General features: G+C 33.5%; 2 protein-coding genes across 8 annotated transcripts in view; one reads left to right on the top strand and one right to left on the bottom strand.

Annotated features, from left to right (window-relative positions):
* Tpst (tyrosylprotein sulfotransferase) overlaps positions 1-14,427 on the top strand; it is a 176,525-nt gene extending 162,098 nt beyond the window's left edge. For all 7 annotated transcript variants that reach the window (XM_069040866.1, XM_069040867.1, XM_069040868.1 and 4 more), the window contains 2 exons: positions 7,793-8,344; positions 13,792-14,427. In XM_069040866.1, coding sequence (XP_068896967.1) covers positions 7,793-8,344; positions 13,792-14,119 — 880 coding nt within the window. In that variant the 3' untranslated portion in view covers positions 14,120-14,427. The remainder of the gene's footprint in view (positions 1-7,792; positions 8,345-13,791) is intronic.
* Positions 1-22,695, bottom strand: part of LOC138126098 (uncharacterized) — a 404,235-nt gene that overhangs the window by 287,715 nt on the left and 93,825 nt on the right. The gene's annotated exons all lie outside the window — the stretch shown is intronic.

Genomic DNA, 22,695 nt, shown 5'->3' with positions numbered 1-22,695 from the left:
AGTTGCAGATTTAGTGTTTGACATTCTTGAGCGAGAACTACGAAACGCTTTCAAAAAGTTGGTCATTAGATTAGAGTGACTAACAAAGATTCATTGTTCGTGGAAGAAGATGCATCTTATTGACTTTAAAGTAATAGTTAATTTCGATGTATAGTTGGCATTACTGATGCCAGTAAAAAATTAGCAAAACTGTGGTAGTCCTAAACGGAACTAATCAATAAATCAATGTAAAATTTTTATTCACTTATTATTACACGAGAGCTTTTTTTTGTCGAAGTAAACTTGACATTTCAATAAGAATTTTGTTGCCTGGCAATTTAACGAAAAAAACTGCCTCTGAAAAAATTACGAGTCCGTAGGACGAGTAATTTTTTCTGGCAGTTTTTTAAGTTTAATTGTCAGATTATATTATGAGTGATAAATAATTCATTAAAAAAAAATGATTTAAAATTGAACCATTATATGACTGTGGTATTGTTGATAAATTGGATTGTTCTGAATAATTTACGCAGTTTCTTATCCTGATTTTTTTTAAATTGGATTAAATAAAAAAATCTAAGGAAAAATAGCGTTAAATTATTCACAACGTCTCACCCATAAAAAGAATAAAAACAATCATATAATTGTTGGTAGAGTCAATAATAGTTATTTATTATACGAGCGGGCTAAATGAATGTTTAACGAGCGATGCGTTTAACAGCGCGAGCGGCGAAGCCGCAAGCGCGTTAACATCGCAAGTTAAACATTCATTTAGCCCGTGAGTATAATACAACTGTTTATCCAATTTTGCACTAATAAACCTCTCCAATTTGAGTGTAATTTTTTTTAAATCAAGTCCGAAGCCTTGTGTCACTAATCACCTATGATTGTCGATTGACATGAGAAAAAAAAATCGGTGTGACAGTGAATTATTTTATCCAATATTACTTCTAATAAAATTAGGTATTTACGGCGTATACACGTGTAGAAGGTGAAAATCTAGAAAATGGATGATACAATTATGAACAATTGCTTCCCAATACCTGTAATGTATGTATAATTATTGTTTAATACATTTTTATTTATTTTCTTTGACATTTACTTGACATTTTTAAACCGCTAGCGAAATAAAAATTTTAAACCGCTAGAGCAATTAAAATTTTATTCGATTATTCATTAAACAAGTGCTTTTATCCCCTGTATCTAAGTATTTAAACATGACTTTATAAGGTAAAATTGGATAAACATTTTAAAAGTATATCAGATAGTAATATGAATTAGAGAGGAAATCAGTAGGACATGATGTAGTAAGTTAAGTGCATCAAGAAGGGCTACGTTAATAATAATTAAGTCTGTAATCACTGTTGTTGTTGCGAGAGCAATTTTTTTTTAATTAAACACTCACTCACATGATCCTCATTTATGGAGAGTGTGGAAAGACACTTGGAACACCTTTTACATTAACTTAATTTGTTGAAATTTGATTTAATACAGATTATCTGCCAATCTGGCATTTCTAACAAATCTATTCAACTTACTTTGATTTCTAATTTAAAAGAAATAATATTTTGTATTGGGAGCATAAAAAGTGGGAAATCAAATTTCTGTCCGTTTTGAAAAATTCGATGTAGTTCAAGCTTTATTGTCATTTTGCCTTTGATTATTGTCATAGAAATTTGACACTATTCTAGCTGACAGTTTAAAAATTTATTTTATCTTACAGGTAGAGTTTTTAAGCTACCTTAGACCATTGTTTTCGGTGACAGAAATTTGACAGCTGCCATTTAACTTGACATAAAGTACTCACAAGTGACTAAATTTGACAGCTGTCATTTTACTTGAATGAAACTTCATTCGGTGGTAATAATTGATTGTATATTTTTATTGTTTTCTAAAATTTTGAGTCCGGTCCTGTCTATTTCTCCGCTGCACTAGATTAATAACTGACGTGGCCCAGGATGGTGTCTTTCTGGAAATCGCTCTGCGTACTCCCTGTACGCCGCAGCTGCATTCTGATAACGTGATAACATTGCCCATATACATTAGCAACATATCTGTCAGCTCATTATTTTCGTAATGATAAAACCATTCCGACTAATTAGGTGACAACTCTTGACAGTATTTTTGATTAACGTCCATGCTCATTTGATTTTTTTTTGTCAATTCTAAGTTCTAACAAATCGGCGCAAATTTGAGCAGGACCGGTTTCAAAAATTTCAAAAAAATTAACTTATTGTATCTGCGTTGCCGTACACATTTTAGTAAGGTGATTTGGCTAAAACTCTTTAGAACAACGCATACTATCACATGTTAAAAGGAACGCCTCAACTTCGAAAACACCCTGTACAATGATGCATTTCTATCACTTATAATATACTATTATACTCCAATTTTCCTTTTCCAAATGCCCTCTTCTTTTGATGAAGGTAGATTTTGTTGGGGACTTTGCATTAAATAAATATTCAGTGTGTGCTTACTTACACTCACTCCTACAACCTACAATACTTAATGACAACGTCAATCAATTCAAACTAGGGTTAGAAGCAGATAAGGGCCATTTCACATTAAAAGTCAAGACAGTGATGTTGGTGTCCCACTTTTTTTGCTCGCAATAGTACTTCTCTCATGAATAACCCTGTATATTGGAAATTCGTATTTTTTTTTATTATGTGAAAATAAATTCAACATCACCTTTGATATTCTCGTATTTTTTTAAAAATTACGTTGTGGTTACGCCAACATTGTAGAAAATAGTCCACATAGATTTTGATTACTAACAATGCTGTTCTTTACTTGGGCCTGCGATTTGTTTTTTCCAAGACAATTGTTTATCAATGTATCACCACCACTATCACTATAGTCACGAATATAAAAAAACATCGTTGTCAGACAGAGAATGAAATTAATTGCAGTTTCGAAGTTTTAGAATAGTTATTTTCATATGAGTAGCGCTGTAATATCACTTTTCAGGTATGAGGCCGAAATTTGAAGCACGAGGCTTCAGCCAAGTGCTGCAAAACAGGCCTAATACCTGAAAACTGACAGCGCACGAATATTGAATAACATTTTTCGTGTTCGTTTAGGCAAAGTCTTAAAAAAGATTAATTTATTGTAAATCTTCGACAGATGTCAAGTTAGGTATATAACCGGGAAAGTTTATATATTTAGTTATATACCACTTTCCCGGTTATATATCCTTTTTAGTGTTCGTTTCTTGGGATATATAACCTGGAAAGTGGTATATAACTAAATGTATAAACTTTCCCGGTTATATTTTTTGACAGACCGCAGCTAACTTTGTTTTTTTAAGTTGCACTGTATATTTTTGTTTTTATCTTTATTCTGAAAGATGTTTATCTTCTGAATACACAAACATTAAAATAAAAAATCAAAAATTTGTTCTTAATTAAAAAAAATAGAATTTCTAAAAATCAAGTAACCATAACTTAACTATAGCAAATGTTCGAAATTACCTCCATTCTCTCTAAAGCACATTCGACACCTTCCACTGACGCTCATTGCGGCGTTTAGTAAAAATTCTGGTGGTATTTGTTCACATACTGCTACGATTTTTCTGACTAAATCATCTCTGTTATCGGCCGGAGTCAAATAGACATCGTCTTGAATGTCCATAACTGTCTTAGGGCCGGTTTTTCAATCGATGATTAATTTTTGATTAAGGTTTAATTTGTAATTAACACAATGTTACCGTTTTTCAACCTATGATTAACAAAAAAGTTCATGTTAATTCTTGATTATAGTCCAATTTTTACCCTTTTGAGGTGACGTCACGATTTCCTTCCTCGCTTGCTCTTTATTGAAACGACAGAAACAGAAAAAAACAAAAAAAAAGGCACGTTTATTTATTGATGGTCACTTTGAGGTTATTTTATACTTCTGTCAATTTAACAATTTTTAATTTCTTTCACTTATTACATTGATTACAAACATAACGTTTCTAAGCAATTGTCAACAAATTTGACACATTTATAGTTATTTATGATCAATTCAAATTTGTTTCTGATCCTAGCTCAAACATACGTAAAGTTACTAGATAATGACGTCACCTCAAAAGGGTAAAAATTGGACTATAAACTATAACTTAATCATACGATGTTCTGTGAATTAATCGGAATTTAATGATTAACGTCAAAAGTGACATTGCCGATTTATTGAAAATTTATTATTACAGTAGTAAAACCATGAGCAAAGAATAATGATTGATGATATTTATGACGTTAATGCTTTATAGTAGTGATGAAGAGCCACGAAGGCCAAAAACTATACGCTTTAGGCCCAATCACTTCGAAGAATGGGACCAAAAAGATTTTTTTAGTCGCTTTCGTTTGTCTTCGCGAACAGTAGAAAGATTGTTAGAAGAAATAGAAGAAGCTATTTCCTATCAAACTAACCGATGAGTGTTGTGGAGTAGTCTGCATCAAATTCAGGGGTTAAAATACCAGCAAAATTTTTATTTCAGAAATGACTGTCTGTCGCCTCAAAATCAGTTGCTTTTTAGTCTGCGATTTTATGCAATAGGAGCGTGGCTGGAGACTTGTGGTGTACACAAGTAGAGCTCTAGCGGCGTTGCGTCCAAATTATATTAAAATCCCCCCAAACCGAAATGAAATTAACGAATGTAAACAAAAGTTTTTTATAGTACTTCTAGAAATAAGTGAGAACAGAGTCAATTGCTTTATGGATGTAATTATCCTTGGTAAAATGGTTAGAGATTGATACCCAACTGTTAGGGCACAATAAAAGCAATTGACTCTGTTGTCACTTATTTTTCTTTAACATAGCAAGATTTCCTAATTGTATTATAGGGGCATAGACTGTAGAAATACAATCAGTAGGTGGAGAAAATGCGGAAATTAGGATGAACCAAAATTACAAATTTGGGTCATTGTTTACTTTACCTATTTGTGGAATTTTCGCATTTTTTCTGGCTAGACAGTCGCAGGGCGTTCTCCTACATCGTTTCCCACCACTCAAACCTTGTGGTGCAAATGAATTTTCTTTGCCCTTTAGACATTGATCAATGATCATTGATGCGACCTTGAAACACAACAAGAGAGAAAAACAAGGGCATTTGCACAAGGTTTGAGTGGTGGGAAACGACGTAGGAGGACGCCCTAAGGGTGTCCACAAGTAGCTAAAGTAAACAATTACCTAAATTTGAAATTGTTACAAATCACAAACCACCAAGTTGTCAAATTTGACAGAAAAGTTAATACCAACGTAACAAACTTTCAGTTAATTTTTAATTAGCTAATCATAATTGAAAAAATTTGAAAAACGCTATTCATGATTAATTTGAAATTAATCAAGAAGTAATGATTAGCTAATCAAAATGTTAATCATCGATTGAAAAACCGGCCCTTAGTCACTTTGCAAAATTAGAATGCACTGTTATCACTGTTTAATGTGACTGCTTGATTTAAAAAAAATACATTATTTTTTAATTTCTTCTTTTTGTTTCTATGCATGAGTATCGTTGTTTACATTTTCATACTCAAAATAAAAAATCTCTATAAAACTGAACAAAAAAAGTTAATAGTGCAATTTGAAAAAAAAAAAGTTGACCATTTGTCAAAAACAGAACTCAGGAACAAATATTGGATTGTAGCCCATTTAAAACGATTTTGTTTGACACATCATTTATTAAATTCGTATACAAAATAAGGAAGTTAGTTACAGCACCAAAGATTTTTCATAATACACCCGGTATATAGGTGTTTTTTAAATGCTACTACATAAAAGACTGGTAATAGTTGAGGATGAGTAGAACTCATACACCAAAAGATGATCTAATAAGTCTTTTCGTTTTCGAGATAAAAATAAATTAAATTTTGGTTAAAATTATCAGTACGCTGCTGAATTAAAGGTAAAAAACGTAATTGGGGTTTTCAAAAAATATTAATTTTGTTGTATTTTTGTTCATAGCATTGTCGGGTTGCTATGGTTTAACTTATTGTTTACTATTGTTGTGTCTGTGGCGTAGAATGTGCATGGACCGGATTAGTTTATCCCTACCGTTTTAGATTTAAAAAAATGGTTTTTTGGACTCTTTAGAATGTCCATATGACCCAGTTTTTTTTGTACTGGCATTTAAAAAACACTCTGTATGTATATAATTTTTTTGTAACATATTTACTGTGTCCCATGGACCTACTACCGAGCGATCATTTAAAAAATAAATCGAGTTTGCTTTGGAGCCTATGCTATAGCATGGGTTACCATAGGTAACACGCCGACTCGATTTATTTTTTAATTGATCGCACCGTATTATCAGGACTGAGCATTCCCTATACCGTCAATGCTTTAGATGCGGTACCAGTCGGCTACTCTCTAGTACCACTTTATGACTCTTCTCAAACTAGCCGCCAGCGTTAATGACACTGTTGGCTCACTGCTCGAATCTTTTCAGTGGCGTGCTCAACAGGAGTAATTTGGGGAATTTGGGCATTTCAGTTATTTTACTTTCGGCTTTACGTGTGAGTGGTTTTGGTATGAATTTTCTCCGTGTTTGGGTGTTGTTTTATTGTTTTTGTTGTTGTTTTTGAACTTTTTGTAATTCAGAAAAATTGCAAAGAGAACGAAAAATACCAATTTTACTACGCCACTGGAAAGGCACATGGTGCGCTCTGTATTTAGTACCACTTTATAGCAGTGCGCATTTACGCGGTATTTCCGCTTTTTTCAAATAGTGCTCCCTCCTGTTAATACTACCTCCATGCTGTGTCCATATATCTTTCAATATGAAGGATATCCTGTTAGGTTAGGAAGAAGCTATTCATTACATTTATTTATTTTTCAGAAACCTACTTCAATAATTTATTTTGTCAATAAAATAAATGTGAAAAAAATCAAAACAAAACAGCCTTGATCTAAAATTATCTGAAGGTTCAGTCCAGTCGTTGTAAGAAATCTGCATTAACTATTTGTCTCAATAAGACAGCGCTTTCCTACAAATGGAAATATTTAAATCCCTTTGTGACAAATTCCGTTTTGGATGAACATTGAGGATAACGTTTCTTTTACATATTCCAAATTAAAGAAAACTGAATATTGGCGATGGCGAGTCATTCAATAAAGTTTGCTTTTGCACAAAGTACACTGGTACGAAAAAACGAGTCAAAATGGGGAAACGAAAAGAAAAATGTACAATTTTGTCTATATTTCTGGGAGTTAAATGCTCCCAATGAGAAAATGTAAATTCAGTAATGGATAATAAGAAAAGAACAACGTGGATGGCAGATTGGGAGCATTTATTTAATAGTATATTGTATATCAAGAGTGAAATCGAATTTTCAACACGTGGTATACACGATATTTTTCCGACGATCACAAAAAAAAAACGCTAATATTCGGTATTCCTTCAAACTTTAAATATTATTCGACAGAGCTGCGGACAAAACATACATTGGTGGTCATGGTTACTACAACTGTGTGCAATGATTTCATTGCGCACAGGCTAGAAGGTATCTGATTGGCTAACCAGTTTCATTGCACACGGGTTCGCTATTTGCATGCAATAGCCAACTTTCAATAATAGTTATTTGTGCCAATTTACGCATTTTTCATAGTGGTCGTCGGAAAATGTAATTTTGATATGCTCTCTATGCAATTTTTCGGTATTTATTATTACATCGGTCTACGGAATTGATTTTGCATAAACATTCTTGTAATTGCTATTTTTTCTGAACAAGTAAGTATAAGTCAGTCCTCTAGTGTTGATAATTCAGCAACCGCACAGTTTACAAAAACCAGGTAATTATTTTGTTCCGTTACAATGTTCGTCTTGTTACAGGTGTGGTCAAGAGACGCGCGTGATCCCGCGTCTTCTCCAGCTTCGTTTCCACTGGCTCAAATCCGAAAAAGAGTCTTTACGTCTCGAAGAAGCCGGCATTACAAAAGCAGTTCTCGACTCTGCCATTGCCGCATTCACATTAGAAATCATAGTAAAACACGGCGAACCAGCACCTCGTCTCTGCAACAAAGACCCCCTCACCATCAAAATGGGTACTTACGTGGTAGATCTCTTTCCCAATGCGAAATTTATCTTCATGGTGAGAGATGGACGCGCCACAGCGCATTCCATCATCACCCGTAAAGTCACAATAACAGGGTTCGACTTGACAAGCTACAGGCAATGTCTGAAAAAGTGGAATAGTGCGGTTGAAGCCATGAATAATCAGTGTAAAGAGTTGGGGCCCAAAAGATGTCTGAAGGTGCCCTACGAACAATTGGTGCTACATCCAAGAAGGTGGATGGAGAAAGTCCTCGGATTTCTAGATATACCGTGGAATGAATCGGTGCTGCACCATCATGACTTCATCAATAACGGTGTTAGCTTGAGCAAGTGAGTATTTTGACAGTTGTTAAAGTTAAACCGAGCAATACTATTTTTTGATGGTATCAAATTTTGCTTCATTACGTTTTACGAAATCGTTTCGCGGAAAATAAATTTTCTCAAACGCCCCATTTATTAATTCGACGAAAGTTTTCCGACCACTTGTAATAATCAATCATTTATTGTTCAGTTTTAGGCGTGAACTTTTAACGGTATTATATTTCAAAATTGACACATCCCCACAACTTCGGCTATTTATAAATGTCGTATTATCCAGGGAATGGATCAGAACGAAGCAACTGGGTCAATAAACTTTTGTATGGGAACAGGAATAAAAAATATTTATTAATAAAGTTAAAATTCTAACACTAAAAATACGTCTTTTTTATGCTACATAAATTGAAATATACTCGTAGAAACGAGTTTTGTCAAAATTCTTAAATGTAATAACTTTATTTAAACGGACTCGTACATAAAATAGTAAAATCTAAACGTTCTTGTGAGCATGAATCTGACCAGCGAAGCGGTTTGAAATGTAACCATCCCAGCAATTGTGTACGGGTATTTTAGGCAACATGTCAACTTTGTTGCAAACATTTCATAATCAAAATAAATCTCTATTTGAAGATTTGGTAAAATGAAATATTTACAAATATTGATGAATAACTAATTAAGTACAGTTTTTTAACCACCAACAACAAAAATTTTTTCTGTTCAAATAAGTTGGGATGAACAATTTCGATTTTTTCTAATGCGCAATTTCTTTTTTTTTGTGTACTCGGAAAACTAGATTGAAACAACTACTTTTTTATCATGTGTTTCACATCTCATTCACAATATGCTTTATTTTGTCATACGGGCTATCAGTTTCCTTACATTTTTTAAAAGTATGTAGTATGTAGGTACACGCGGCCACTCAAAAGTGCACGATTTTTTCCCTTTGTAGTTTATGCTTGATAACATATCCCCACCCCTCTCCCTCTCTATCCTTTCCTTCCTCTTCCATATGTCTTTCATCCATCCTATCTCACTTCCGTCTTCGCTCAGTATTTCTCACCTCTCCTTTCCCTCTCTCCCTCTCTCTCATTTCACCGCATCCATTCTAATGAGCTCCATCGTCTCCTCTCCTCGTAGCACATCCTGGACCTTCTCTCCTCTCCTTCCGCCCAATACCTTTTCTCTCGCTCCTCGTTCCCACATCTGAGTCTCGCCATCATTTTTCTCTCTCTTACACTCTCTCTCCCCAGGTACTTCGGAATTTTCTCTGTCACGCACCTCTCGTACTCCCTGTTGTACTTGGATTCGTTTATTCACTCCCTCCTTTTTTGCTTTTCCGTGTCTTTATCCCTTTCATTCAGCTCCGCATTTATACATCTTCCTTCTGCTCTTATTCTTTCCACTTCTTTACTGGCATACCCGTTCCACCGGTAGTACTTCTCTCCCTCCTCATCCACATTCTTTTTCATTTCTCTCTAGCATTCAGTTTCCTGCACTCTTCGCTTCCACCCATTTTGTCTTCAAACTTTGCCACTCTCTTTTCCGCTTTCACTCTCAGCCGCTTCTCTTTCGCTCTTCCTTCACTATGTAACCTGGCAATTTTCTGTCCACTCTTAGCACCCATCTCAAATATTTCTCTTGCACTCTCTCCACCTCCTCCTGTACCTTCCATCCCCAGACCTCTGCCCCGTACATCAGCACGCTCTCTACCATGTCATCTCATTCAGTTAAAGTTGATTGTGAAAAAATCGAAATGATATGACTTTTAGTTAGTATTGTTAGTAACCATTGAATAGGCCCTCTATTAGTTTGACTGGTATTCCTAACAAACTAAAGTACATATTTGGAAGTATTGTATTGGCTGACTTAAAAGAATGACGAGAGGTTTTTGAATTTTCCAACATTTTGCTAATCGTGTTATTGACATCACAGAAATACAACTTTTTCATCTGGATTTTCAACTGCTTTGCAGATTTCTCGAATTGACTAACAGAAAAGTCTTTATTTTGTTGGTACATTTAGACATACAATAATTATCTATTTGTATATCAAGGCCGCGAAAAATTGTCGCCGAAGCCAATTGCGGCCGGGCAAGACAATCTCGAGGATGTAACCGAAAATTTGTCATTATTATAAAACAAACAAGCAAAATTTACTTCACTGTCATACATACAGAGTGTTATGGAAATTCACGTAATTCATTTAATCACCAATAGAATAAACATTTTTTACGTGCTGATCTTTTTTTAATTGAATACTTTTTCTACATTTTTCTAACCCTTAATTTGCCACTTGGCTCACGGGATAATCATCAATTGAAACGAAAGAGTGAGTGAAAATGTTTTTGTACGATAAATTAACCTTTACAGTTTTTTGAAGAAAGAATAATTTTTTCCGTGCTTCGTTATCAATGGATGTGATGTATCATGAGCGGGTATGAATTATAGCGATCAAATTATATTTAATTATAACTCTTTTTTGAAGACTTTGCTGAAAAAATGATAAATAAAAGATATGTTTATTTTAACCAGTCCTATTGTTCATGTTCATGAAATTCCATAATTTTCTCACTAGTTTTGGTTGAAAAATTCCATTTTTAAAACGCTTAAGTAATGTTATAGATTGTGTATAAATGTCGTTCAGATTGTCATTTATTCCAATTAATTAAACCAACAAGCGCGTTGATTCTACATTAGACCGTAATGTACATCGGCTTTTAAGTTAACAAACATAAAACATTTTGTCAGTGTAGCGACGCATTGTTATAAATGCGCTTTGCCGATTTATCGGTCTGGATATATGTAAGCAGTTTCCCATAAACATCCCATTACATAAATGGAAAATTATTTTGTTGTTGGTTTGTGTTCGTTACACCATAGCCGCATGCAACTGCATCGAGGAGATTAGTCCTGTTTACAGCGAGTATCGGTTGCCGCGGTGTTGATGACACCGCGTTGACGCTTTAATTTTTTAATGGCCGGATAAAACACCAGGGTGTGTTCGTCGTTTTAGCACGTCACTCATTCCGAAATCTAGACAATTTTTATTTTTTCAGCTTCAGTAACAAACTCATCATATAAAATATTTTTAAGATGGATTTTTCGTTTAGGTCGTAAATTTAAATCGAAGTTGGAACAATAATTCTTTCAATTCAAGTAAACTGTTATTGAGATGAGAAATGCTTCTAAAAAACTGTTCGCTTGTGTGAAGAATCGCTTAGATTTATATGGCGTATTACACAAACAGTGTAACAGCGTTAGGTTCTTATTTTTATTCTTCTGCTGCTGAAAGTGAAACAGAAATTGTCTTAAAAATTAAAAGACGTACTTAAAAAATAGATTATATCAGAATTATATCATTATAAAATATGTTCATAATTAATATTATAATGCAGCGGCATCAAACATTGTCAAAGAAGACTATCGATAGAAATAATTCAACAGTCAACAGCCTTTTTAATTAAATGGATTTGTTCCATTTGGATTCTTGACTTGGTAATGGTCACGTGATTTTCCGCAAAACATCATTTTCTTCTTGTTTCGAGACTATCATTTTGTTTACCTTCAATTTTAAAAATATCCCCCGCATTTTACGACGAAAGGCCTTTTATGGTAATATATAAAATATATATCCTCCTCGACGCTTGATGTACTTTTATCTATTGGTTTAGAACAATGGAAATTCAGACCCATCTGTCTGCACTCTACAGTATTTATTTCCATTTACTCTCGCTTATTCAAGTCTCGTGGTCTTCTTGCCTCGCCTCAAGAAAGGTTTTTTGCGGCTACACATTCACTCAATACACTTTTTATGAAAAATAAGGAAAAAGGATTGTTTCAATCATAGAGTGAAGATTTTGAACCGATTCTACGTTCACTTTTTTCGATCATTTTTAATTTTTTCGTTTGTCTGAATCTTGCTTTATTTTGGACATCGGTAGTTTCATCGAACTTTTTAACTTTTTCACAGCAACATGCTTGGCCGCGAAATCCTTTAACATCCTCGAGATTGTCTTGCTTCGGTCGCAAACGGCCTCGGCGACAATTTTTCTTTCAGTACGTTAAAGAACGATTTCCCAGCCATGATATACAAATAACTATTTTAGATGAGGCAAGTATAACGTCATTTTAAACAATACCATCATAAAATTGTAGAATTGTAAAGATATTTGAACTAGTCACTCCTGATACAGGTTTATGCCATGTAATTTTAACGTTATGTACTTACAAGTTGTTAACTCTTTTTATAGTGAAAAATAAATTCAACATTCAAATCTATTTATTTCCCATATGTGTACATACATATTTATATTGTTGCAACAATGAGAATTCAAAATTGTGTGCAGTGCGGACGTCTACAGTCGTAAATTATTCTGTTGTTAGTTATTTATCATTCTTAATCACATATTAAAAGTGTACCCAATGAAAATGTTCTCGAATGACATTTTTCGTCCAAAATTACTGCAAATAAGAAGGTAAATGTATACCGGGTGGGGCATCGTATACGCGCACGCGAGAAATCGCGACTTCTAATTAAATAAAATTGTCGAAATTTTTCAGACTTACCTGGCTATTGGTAAGCTACATTTCGTAATTTTTTGATAATTTTTTACAAACAAAGCCAAAAAAAATAAAATGTAAATTTCAACCAAAAAGTCAAATTCTGATTTTTATACTAACCTACCCAGATTCACTTCCTATAATTATTTACGAAATCTACGGAAAAAAATACCAATTAGATTTTGAATTAAACGCAGTTTTACATTTCAACTTTCAAAATCATTTTTATTTATGACCTGCTACTTGTGCTATCGTAAATTTAGGTGACAATGGAAACTATCAATTTTATGGCAAAAAGGTTTAAAACGGTCGGCTATACCTTTGTTGGGAAATTATACCATTGTGCCGTAAATCACCCGTCTTGTTTACGTTTAAATAATAAAGCGAATTAATTTGCTAACCAAGTCAAAATTTGTAATTGTGCCACCAGGGTTTGATGGGCTAGCAGATACAGATTCATTTAGTGTAAAAACTTTATAGGTAAATTAACAGTTAATTTCAGAAAACGAATAAAACTGTTACGGCCTTATTTATTAACAAAAAAATTTTTAAAAATTCTCAAATAAACCTTATCAATAATTAGTCAGGTATATAAAATTTCGCCAATTTTATTTAATTAGAAGTCGCGATTTCCCGCGTGCGCGTATTCGATGCCCCACCCGGTATAGCCTATCGGTGAAACCACATATTAACTCATAACTCCACAATAAATTAATCCATTTGAATGAATGAATTAATCCAATTGAAAAATCAAACCTGTTGTGACCCCCTTGTAATTTGAAATTTCAAAGTTGAAAACTTGAATCTTTGAAGATTCGCTATAAAAATTTGTTAAAGTATTTTGTAGAAAATTTTTACTTGATTCCAAAAACAAAATTAAGATAATGATGTTGTAAATAGGGTGGAGCGTTCATCCGACCAGGTAATCAAGCCAGTTAACCTAGAGGCGCTATCAAAGTGGGTAGGCAGCATCCCGGACGACGTCGTCAAAGACATGGCTGACATCGCACCGATGCTCTCGGTGTTAGGGTACGACCCCTACGCCAACCCTCCTAATTACGGAAAACCCGACGAGGTCGTCGCGATCAACACTAAAGATATACAAAAACACAAAGGAGACTGGGAAAAAAAAGCCAAAGAAATGTTCAATAACCGATGGGAAGAAGGTGGAGGAGGAGATACAGCACTCGACAAAGAACCCAGTGACAGTCCAAACAATACCACGTGATAATACGTGTACACAATTAGGTGTTTTCAATTCGATTGTGTGTGGACGAGGACCACAGAGTGAGTTGAATATGTGTGTGAAAGCGGCAAGCCGGAGCTTATTTAATGTTATTGTGACCAGCCAGTATCTGAACTATATTTAATTTATTTATAATTGTTTGTTGACTTGTTTGGTCATTTATAATGATGATTTATTCATACTAACGAATCTGTTGATTGGATCATTCAGATTTGTTGTTTTCACTAACTTTGTTACATTTGTAAATTTTTTCCAAAATTTGACATTTCAAATAAAAATATTTTATTACATTGTGTCTTCATTCCACGCTAAAGAAAAACATTGAATTTGGGACACCACAGGTAAGTAAGTTAATCTTCGCTTTTTTGTGTTTTTATTATCTTGCGTAAAATATAGTTTGCAAATGTTAAACATTATTTCTCGTAGTTGACTATAATTCCGTGACTTAGCGCCTCAAAGTTCTCAAATTTGTTCATTGTCCAAAAAAGCATTTAATAGCGTCTGTTTTACATAAAATTCTACAAACAACATGGTGTGAAAACAGGCGTAATAAAAAAATATTTCGCGATAGCAGAGAAAGGATAAGATTAATTTCTGGTAACGTCGACAGCGTTAATTTATAAGAAAGGGGTTGCGGCCGCCTTTGTATTAATTACGACAATAATGAACTAATTAATTTAATAATAACGCTGGATTTGTTCCAGTTTTCTGCAGTCTTTTGTTTTTTTTTCCGTTCGGATCTCCGGTCCGGGGATTATCCACGTTCCGCATCAATACCTTTTTTAATTCGAAAGGACAAAAAACTTTCCTCGCGTTTTCTCTTCATAATCCGTAAATTTCATTTTGTTTGAACAAGGGGATTAATTGCTCTAATTATAGGCTCGAACTTGTTTATTTACATCTGAGGATTATCGCCGAGACCCTTTTAATTATAAGATGAGAGAAAGTTTTATTGTGTTTGTTTACTTACAGTTCTGGAACGACGCTAATGTGAAAATTTTGTTAGGAGACTAAGTAAAGTGGTATTTTTGGGACGCTCCGGGCGACTGACCTGAAACAAGGGAAATAAAAATTGGGCTTAAAGTCTCATTTTCTTCCGGTTTTCGTGAAGAATCGTTCCTGCTACGATTCTCAGAATGTGGAATAGAGGGTTGAAGGTATGACGCGGCTCATTATTCAAAGATGACAGCGTCGGGCTTAGATTTAATGAACACTGAGGTAATCTTGACAAGTTTAATACCAACTGGTCTCACGTGTATTAATCAAATTTTATTCATTATTTTTAACACGCCGTACTTAAATAATTGTGCTTGCATAGTAGCAGCAAGGGTGACAAAAAAAACGAGAAAAAGGCAAATGGACAATTATGGAAATTGGTGCTGTTATTAAGCTCATTTCGGCTAACAACCCAAGAAACCTCATTTAACTGTGTTTTGTCTCGTGTCTCAAATTAACTATTCATGTTAAAACATAGAGTCGCTCTTAGGGTTTGTCTCTAATTGTATTATTTCATTTCGTCCTTTTGATGTTCGCACTTGATTTATTAATTTGATAATTCGGTATTAGTAAGTCTTGCAAAATAACAATAGAAAGTTTCTTTGAAAAATGGAAGCGAGGAAAAATGCTTCTTTTACTGCTACTATAAGTTTGTTAATAACTGAGTTACGAGCATCTTTTTATGCTTGTCGTAGTACTAAATTTTGCAATTTTATTACCAGTAAAGGGTAAGCCAACATCTTGTTTCCAAAGTGTGAATATAGATACATAAATATACAGCGCGCGTCAAGGGTTCCGCATAAATTCATTTAAAATGTAAATAGAGGCCTAGAGAAAAACATTTTGTTGGAAACTGGATAATTGCATAACATTATTCTTTTAGTTGTTTTTGAAACGAGAAAATTTGGAACGATAAAAAACAAAAATTTCTTTTTACAAATCATTATGTAAGTCAAAACGAATGTCATTAAAAATTACAAAATATAACGAAAATGCTACAAACAGAAGAAAATGAGTGAATGCAAATTAAATGCAAAAACCGAGTTATTCGTACTATATAGTTAGTAGTCTCTAGTGTTTGTTAAGTGTGATTAAATGGCACCTGCTCACTGCCTGACAAGGAGTTACTAAATTATGCATTTTTACCTTCGGTCTTTTTATTTCTGAAGATGCTTTTGTAGATTTTACTTTACTTTTTAAATAACCTCTCAAGAAATAATCCAGAAGAGTAGGAAAAGGTAAACGCACAAGTCACTTTTTAATTCTCCATTGTTTAATCTACCAGTTGCAGAAAAATTCATTTATTTAACTGTAGAAATGTTATTTTATTTAACTCACAGTTTCCTGGAGAGGAAAATCATACTATTAGAAAAGAATAAGAGGCCGATTTCAAGTTGACTTGCCGCCGGTCGCACTTGTCATGGTAACGGCGCAAGAGAGAAAGATGCCGCATATTGGTAATTAATGTGTAGGACAAACATGGCTTTACATTTGCGCTGCCCCACCTATTTGCCACCATGACTTGAAATCGGGCCCTAAGACAACTTGTGAATAATTTTGTTATGTTAACTGTTCTCTTCACAAAATAGTGGCTTTGTCAGAGGAAATTATTTTTGTAGTAAATCTTACTGTTAGATCTAAATTAAATTTTACATGCTTATCTTCAAGTGTGCACAAATTTTCCTTTTTTAAGAAGGTTGTGAAAGAAAACTTCCATTTATTTGATAATTTAAATTGAATTCTGATCTGAAAATAATTTAATCGGTTTAATATCTACATAATTATATTTTTATATAATTGATTCAAAAAATTGAAATTCACGCATAGTTATCCGTGCATGAAGTGGGTCATTTTTTTACGTGTATTTTTTTTGCATTGTTAGTAAGATCGAAACCATAGAAACCATACAAAACAGTGTGTGAAATGCGATTTCACGCACACGACTATTTCTGTGTTTCACTTCACGCACTGTTTTTTATTAGTTACGTAGCAACATGGTCACTGCATTGAAACTTCAGAGTTCCTTCAAAAATTTGAATTTTTAATTTCAATTTTTTGAATCAATTATAGAAAAAATATTGTTTATATTTCGTGCGTGAAGATGTTTTTGTGCATTCAAAGGCTTATACTGCCTCGACCTTCGTCTCGGCGTAAAAGACCTTTTCATGCACAAAAAACACTCTCTTCACGCACTTAATATAAAAATAACTATTTTCTATAATTGATTCAAAAAATTGAAATTCACGCATAGTTATCTGTGCCTGAAGTGGGTCATTTTCTGACGTGTATTTTTTTTGCATTGTTAGTAAGATCGAAACCATAGAAACCATACAAAACAGTGTGTGAAATGCAATTTCACGCATACGACTATTTCTGTTTTTCATTTCACGCACTGTTTTTTATTAGTTACCTAGCAACATGGTCACTGCATTGAAATTTCAGAGTTCCTTCAAAAATTTGAATTTTTAATTTCAATTTTTTGAATCAATTATAGAAAAAATATTGTTTATATTTCGTGCGTGAAGATGTTTTTGTGCATTCAAAGGCTTATACTGCCTCGACCTTCGTCTCGGCGTAAAAGACCTTTTCATGCACAAAAAACACTCTCTTCGCGCATTTAATATAAAAATAACTATTTAACAATTTTATCTTTTTAGCGTACTTGAAGTACAGAATTCATACCTAAAAATGCTTATTTTTATCACAATATTTCTCATATTGAAAGAAAGCGGATCACACAAATTAAATTAATTTGACAACATATGTTATAAAATGGATGACTATGTAGTAAAAGCATTTACCTCGGCCTGCGGCACAGTCTGAGTACTAAAAGCGGTTTTATAACTTGAAAAATGGAAAACTAGCAACGCAGCGTATGCTCATGGTACATCTAATCACAAGATTCGTTTTCCACAAAGAATGTTGCCTCAGCTTGTTACATTGTAATTTATTGCATGTATCAGCTATTTATAGTAGCGATGTAGAGTAAGTTTAAATAAAAAGTAAAGTAAGTAAGTAACTTGAAAAGTTTATCGTCTAATATTCTTCAAGCACATACTTGGTAGTGTTGTACAATAATGACGCCTTCTAAGACTAGTAGTGAAAAAAAATATTTTTCTATTTACAATAACGTACAAACTACAAAGAAGCTATTACATATTTACTAAAATTGATTATTTAAAATTACGTTTTGACTGTTTTGAACGACTTCTTGACTATGATCTGGTGTATCCATAATACCAAATGTTTCAGGAAAATGTCAAAAAAAAAACAAATGTCAGGAAACAAGAGCGATGTTGATTTTTAAATTTAAATGTTTCAGTGTTACCAACACAAAAAAGCCCCTAATGGTAATTATTAAAACAAGTACTTTCACTTTTATTTAACAGATATCTGCAGAAGTCGCCACAAAAAATTTTGTGTATCACACGTCCAGAAACGGTTTTGCGAGTACTCGCATTTGCAAGCCTCGGCTGTCCGCCTCGGTCCGCAAATTTACTCGCACTTGCAAACATGCCGTTTCTGGCCTAGTGATACAAATAACTACACTGCGCCAAAAAAGTTGGGGATATTGTCGAATTTTTTGAAATATTAAGAAAAATTAAAAAAAAACCACAACAACGTCATCATGGTAGTTTTCTGTACCAAATCTGCGTAAAAGAACTTCTTTTTTTGTTACACTTTTTACTGAATTCTTTTTTGATGAAATGTTGATCTTAACAGAATAATCATTTATCTCAATTTGTGTGTACTGTACGGTTGTACCGTATTGTTTTTGCCAAATATGGAAAGAAGATCGCATTTAAGTGAATTTGAAATGAATAGGGCTATTGGAATGCTTGAAGGCGGTCCCGCCAAGCAGAAATGAAATAGCAAGCAACAATTGCAGCAACCGAAAGAAGTTTTAGTACTTATGACAATTAACTTTTATATTTCACTCATTCAGGAGAAGGTAAAATCCAGAGCAGGTAGGAAGAAACGACAATGAAATTTAGAAAAGAGGGATTTGTCAAAATAGAAGATAATTTGGAACATGAACTGATTTTGTAGAAGCAAGTTGTTTTTCTTATTGTGGATCAATAAGCCTACGAGACAGATGAATTTTACTGAACAGGGTTAAAGAGTTAGAATATCCAATAGAATTACAATTCACGTCCTGCTTCCTGCAATTTCCAGTCATCAAGACAAGAATTGACGAGTCTGCAATGATAAAATTTCGATAGCTTGGGAGCAAGTCTATATCAGTTCAGCAAATATTATAATATAATGAATAGTATTTAAGTAAGTGTAAAAAATTAGCTACAATAGAAACCGGGTGGAGGTAGGATACGTTAAGATAAAATTTTTAAGGACATGGCTATTGATCAAATGAAATTTAAAAAAATAACAGTAAGTTGTTTTAAAGACCTACAAATTTTATTAACCAACCTTCAAATACGTCGATTGTGTGATTTTTTTTAAAATTTTATCATTAACTTGTGTACTTCTGTTTTACTATTTGAGTATTTAACACAGTCTCACAAAATCAATATTATTTCTAACTGGAATTCGGAACTCCTACCATTGGTTCAGATTCATTTAGAATCAATTAATTTGTACAGGAAGTTCTTATTGCGGAAGCTGAATCAGTGGTTAAGTGTAATTGCTACTTGCAGTGTTTGCTAACGTGTCTTAATTTACTGGGAGTCAGCCAGTGTTTTGATTTTTATTCCGACCACCCACTGACCCGACAGATAACTGACATTCACGCTGAACTTCGTCATTACGAGTACCGAGCGATCAAAAAGAAAATAAATGAAGACTGCCACCTCATCTTTTGTTTTATAGAAACGTTTGTCTTTGTTTGAGTCATATTCAAACGCATAATTACACTTGCTACACACAGTTGTTTTATTAGTGGCCTACCTCTCGAAAAAACAATTATTAATAAATTATTAACACTTACTGCTTTGTCTTCAATGGTGAAATCAATTTTACCACTTATTCTGGAATATTTTTGCTTACAATTACAGTAAACGTCTGTAAACTTTGCCGAAATCTAAAAGTTGTTTTCAAGGTTTAACAACAGCACATCGTTGACGTTTCTTTGTCATTTCAGCGAAAAATCTGCTTACCAGTGGCGTCGCGTTTGGCTATAAAGCTGGTAAATTACCCTTCTAACGAATGTAAAATATTGCTATTGTTTATTTTATAAATTTTCCCCATTAAGTATCAGATAAAATAATAAAATGCACAATTATTAGGTATTCCAACGTCTAAAATTCGTGCGGTATGATTTACTATAAAGTAGCGTTTGAGGCAACAAATTATCTACACCCATACATTGAACGCTTATTTGCATAGAATTCCGCTACGACATAACCCATGATTTGCAACGCCTGCTCTGATTTGTTTTCTTTTTTATCACATTGTACATATTACTACCCAGAATGAACCAACATAATTTTAACCACGAGCTACTGGCTTCATGTAGAACTCGGAAAAAATATTTAAAAAATTCTATCAAAAAATAAAATTACATTTAATTTTTGAGGTACAATTTTTTTTAATTGCTTTTAGTCTTCTACGTTGTCCCACAACCTCGTAGGTAAAATTTCGGCACATTTTAAAAATACACCCTGTACCGGGTGGGGCATCGTATACGCGCACGCGAGAATTCGCGACTTCTAATTAAATAAAATTGTCGAAATTTTTCAGACTTACCTGGCTGTTGGTAAGGTACATTCCATAATTTTTTGATAATTTTTCACTTACAAACAAAGCCAAAAAAAATTAAAATGTAAATTTCAACCAAAAAGTCAAATTCTGATTTTTATACTAACCTACCCAGATTCACTTCCTATAATTATTTACGAAATCTACGGAAAGAAATACCAATTAGATTTTGAATTAAACGAAGTTTTACATTTCAACTTTCAAAATCATTTTTATTTATGACCTGCTACTTGTGCTGCCGTAAATTTAGGTGACAATGGAAACTGTCAATTTTATGGCAAAAAGGTTTAAAACGGTCGGCTATACCTTTGTTGGGAAATTATACCATTGTGCCGTAAATCATCCGTCTGGTTTACGTTTAAATAAAAAAGCGAATTATTTAGCTAACCAAGTCAAAATTTCTAATTGTGCCACCAGGGTTTGATGCGCTAGAAGATACAGATTCATTTAGTGTAAAAACTTTATAGGTAAATTAAAAGTTAATTTCAGAAAACTAATAAAACTGTTACGGCCTTATTTATTAACAAAAAAAAAATAAAAAATCCTCAAATATACCTTATCAATAATTAGTCAGGTATATAAAATTTCGCCAATTTTATTTAATTAGAAGTCGCGATTTCTGGCGTGCGCGTATACGATGCCCCACCCGGTATATCATATTTTATAAAACGTACACCAATGCGGTTTCCTTGTTTTAAAGCATATTTCCTAGAGGTTACTTCGCATTGGCGTACATTTTATAAAATATGATATAACGGGGTGTATTTTTAAAATGTGCCGAAATTTTACCTACGAGGTTGTGGGACAACGTAGAAGACTAAAAGCAATTTAAAAAAATTGTACCTCAAAAATTAAATCTCATTTTATTTTTGGACATCGAATTTTTTAAATACAGGGTGTTTCTGAAATACGTGTGTTAATTTTAACCAGTGAAAGATCTCGCCAATTTATGAAACTTTTCTCTATAACATTTTGTAAAATTTGTAAATGTATTCCAAGGTTTTTTGCCCCACAATTTTAACCAAACGAGTCGTTTTGTGTGATTAACTAGTTTCTTGGAACTTTTTAACAAAGCTCTGTTTCTATCACAACAGAAAATTTTCGCCCTTACCCATAGGCGGGTATACACTCTGATGGTTAATTTATTCCAAATTTTAAATCAATTTGTATTGCTTTTTCGTAAAAATGTTATAGAGAAAAGTTCCATGATTTGGCGCGTTCTTCCACTGGGTAAAATTAACACACGTATTTCAGAAACGCCCTGTATATACATGTAGCTCGTTAAAATTATGCTGGTTCATTCTGGGACACCTGTATAATAATGGCTTAATAAACAATTAGATACGTGAAGCAATGACAACTCCCACACCCCAATCCATCTTGACTACCCATCAGACTTCTGTTAAGGAGAATAAGACTGGCTACTAACAGACGGTGGCTAAATTATGTCTTACGGAGCAGTTACTACAAGACTTCCCAGAAGAGAGTGCGGGGTTGTCAAAGTCTACTTCTTGTTTTATTAGTATTGTGTAAGAAAATGTACGTGAAATACTAAATTTTATGAGTGAGCTACTGTGCGCTAATGTATTAGTTTTGATGATCTGGTACATACCACTGTCGGAAACATCACAACTTCTCCTAAAGATGTGATTTCTTGTGGTTCTGCTATTTGATGAAACGCCACTTATTCCATTCACTTCTACGAGAACTCTAGAATACCTCGTTCATCAAATTCCAAAGCGTACAGGAAAAAAAATCATTAAATGACAACTCAAAATGTTATTTGTTCCTAAACTTGTCGAGGAAAAATAATTTTATATAAAACTGTGGGTATACTACGCCCTAAC

This window comes from Tenebrio molitor, chromosome 3 (assembly GCF_963966145.1).
Source record: "Tenebrio molitor chromosome 3, icTenMoli1.1, whole genome shotgun sequence".
Classification (NCBI taxonomy): Eukaryota; Metazoa; Arthropoda; class Insecta; order Coleoptera; family Tenebrionidae; genus Tenebrio; species Tenebrio molitor.
This window is presented reverse-complemented; position numbering and strand designations above follow the sequence as displayed.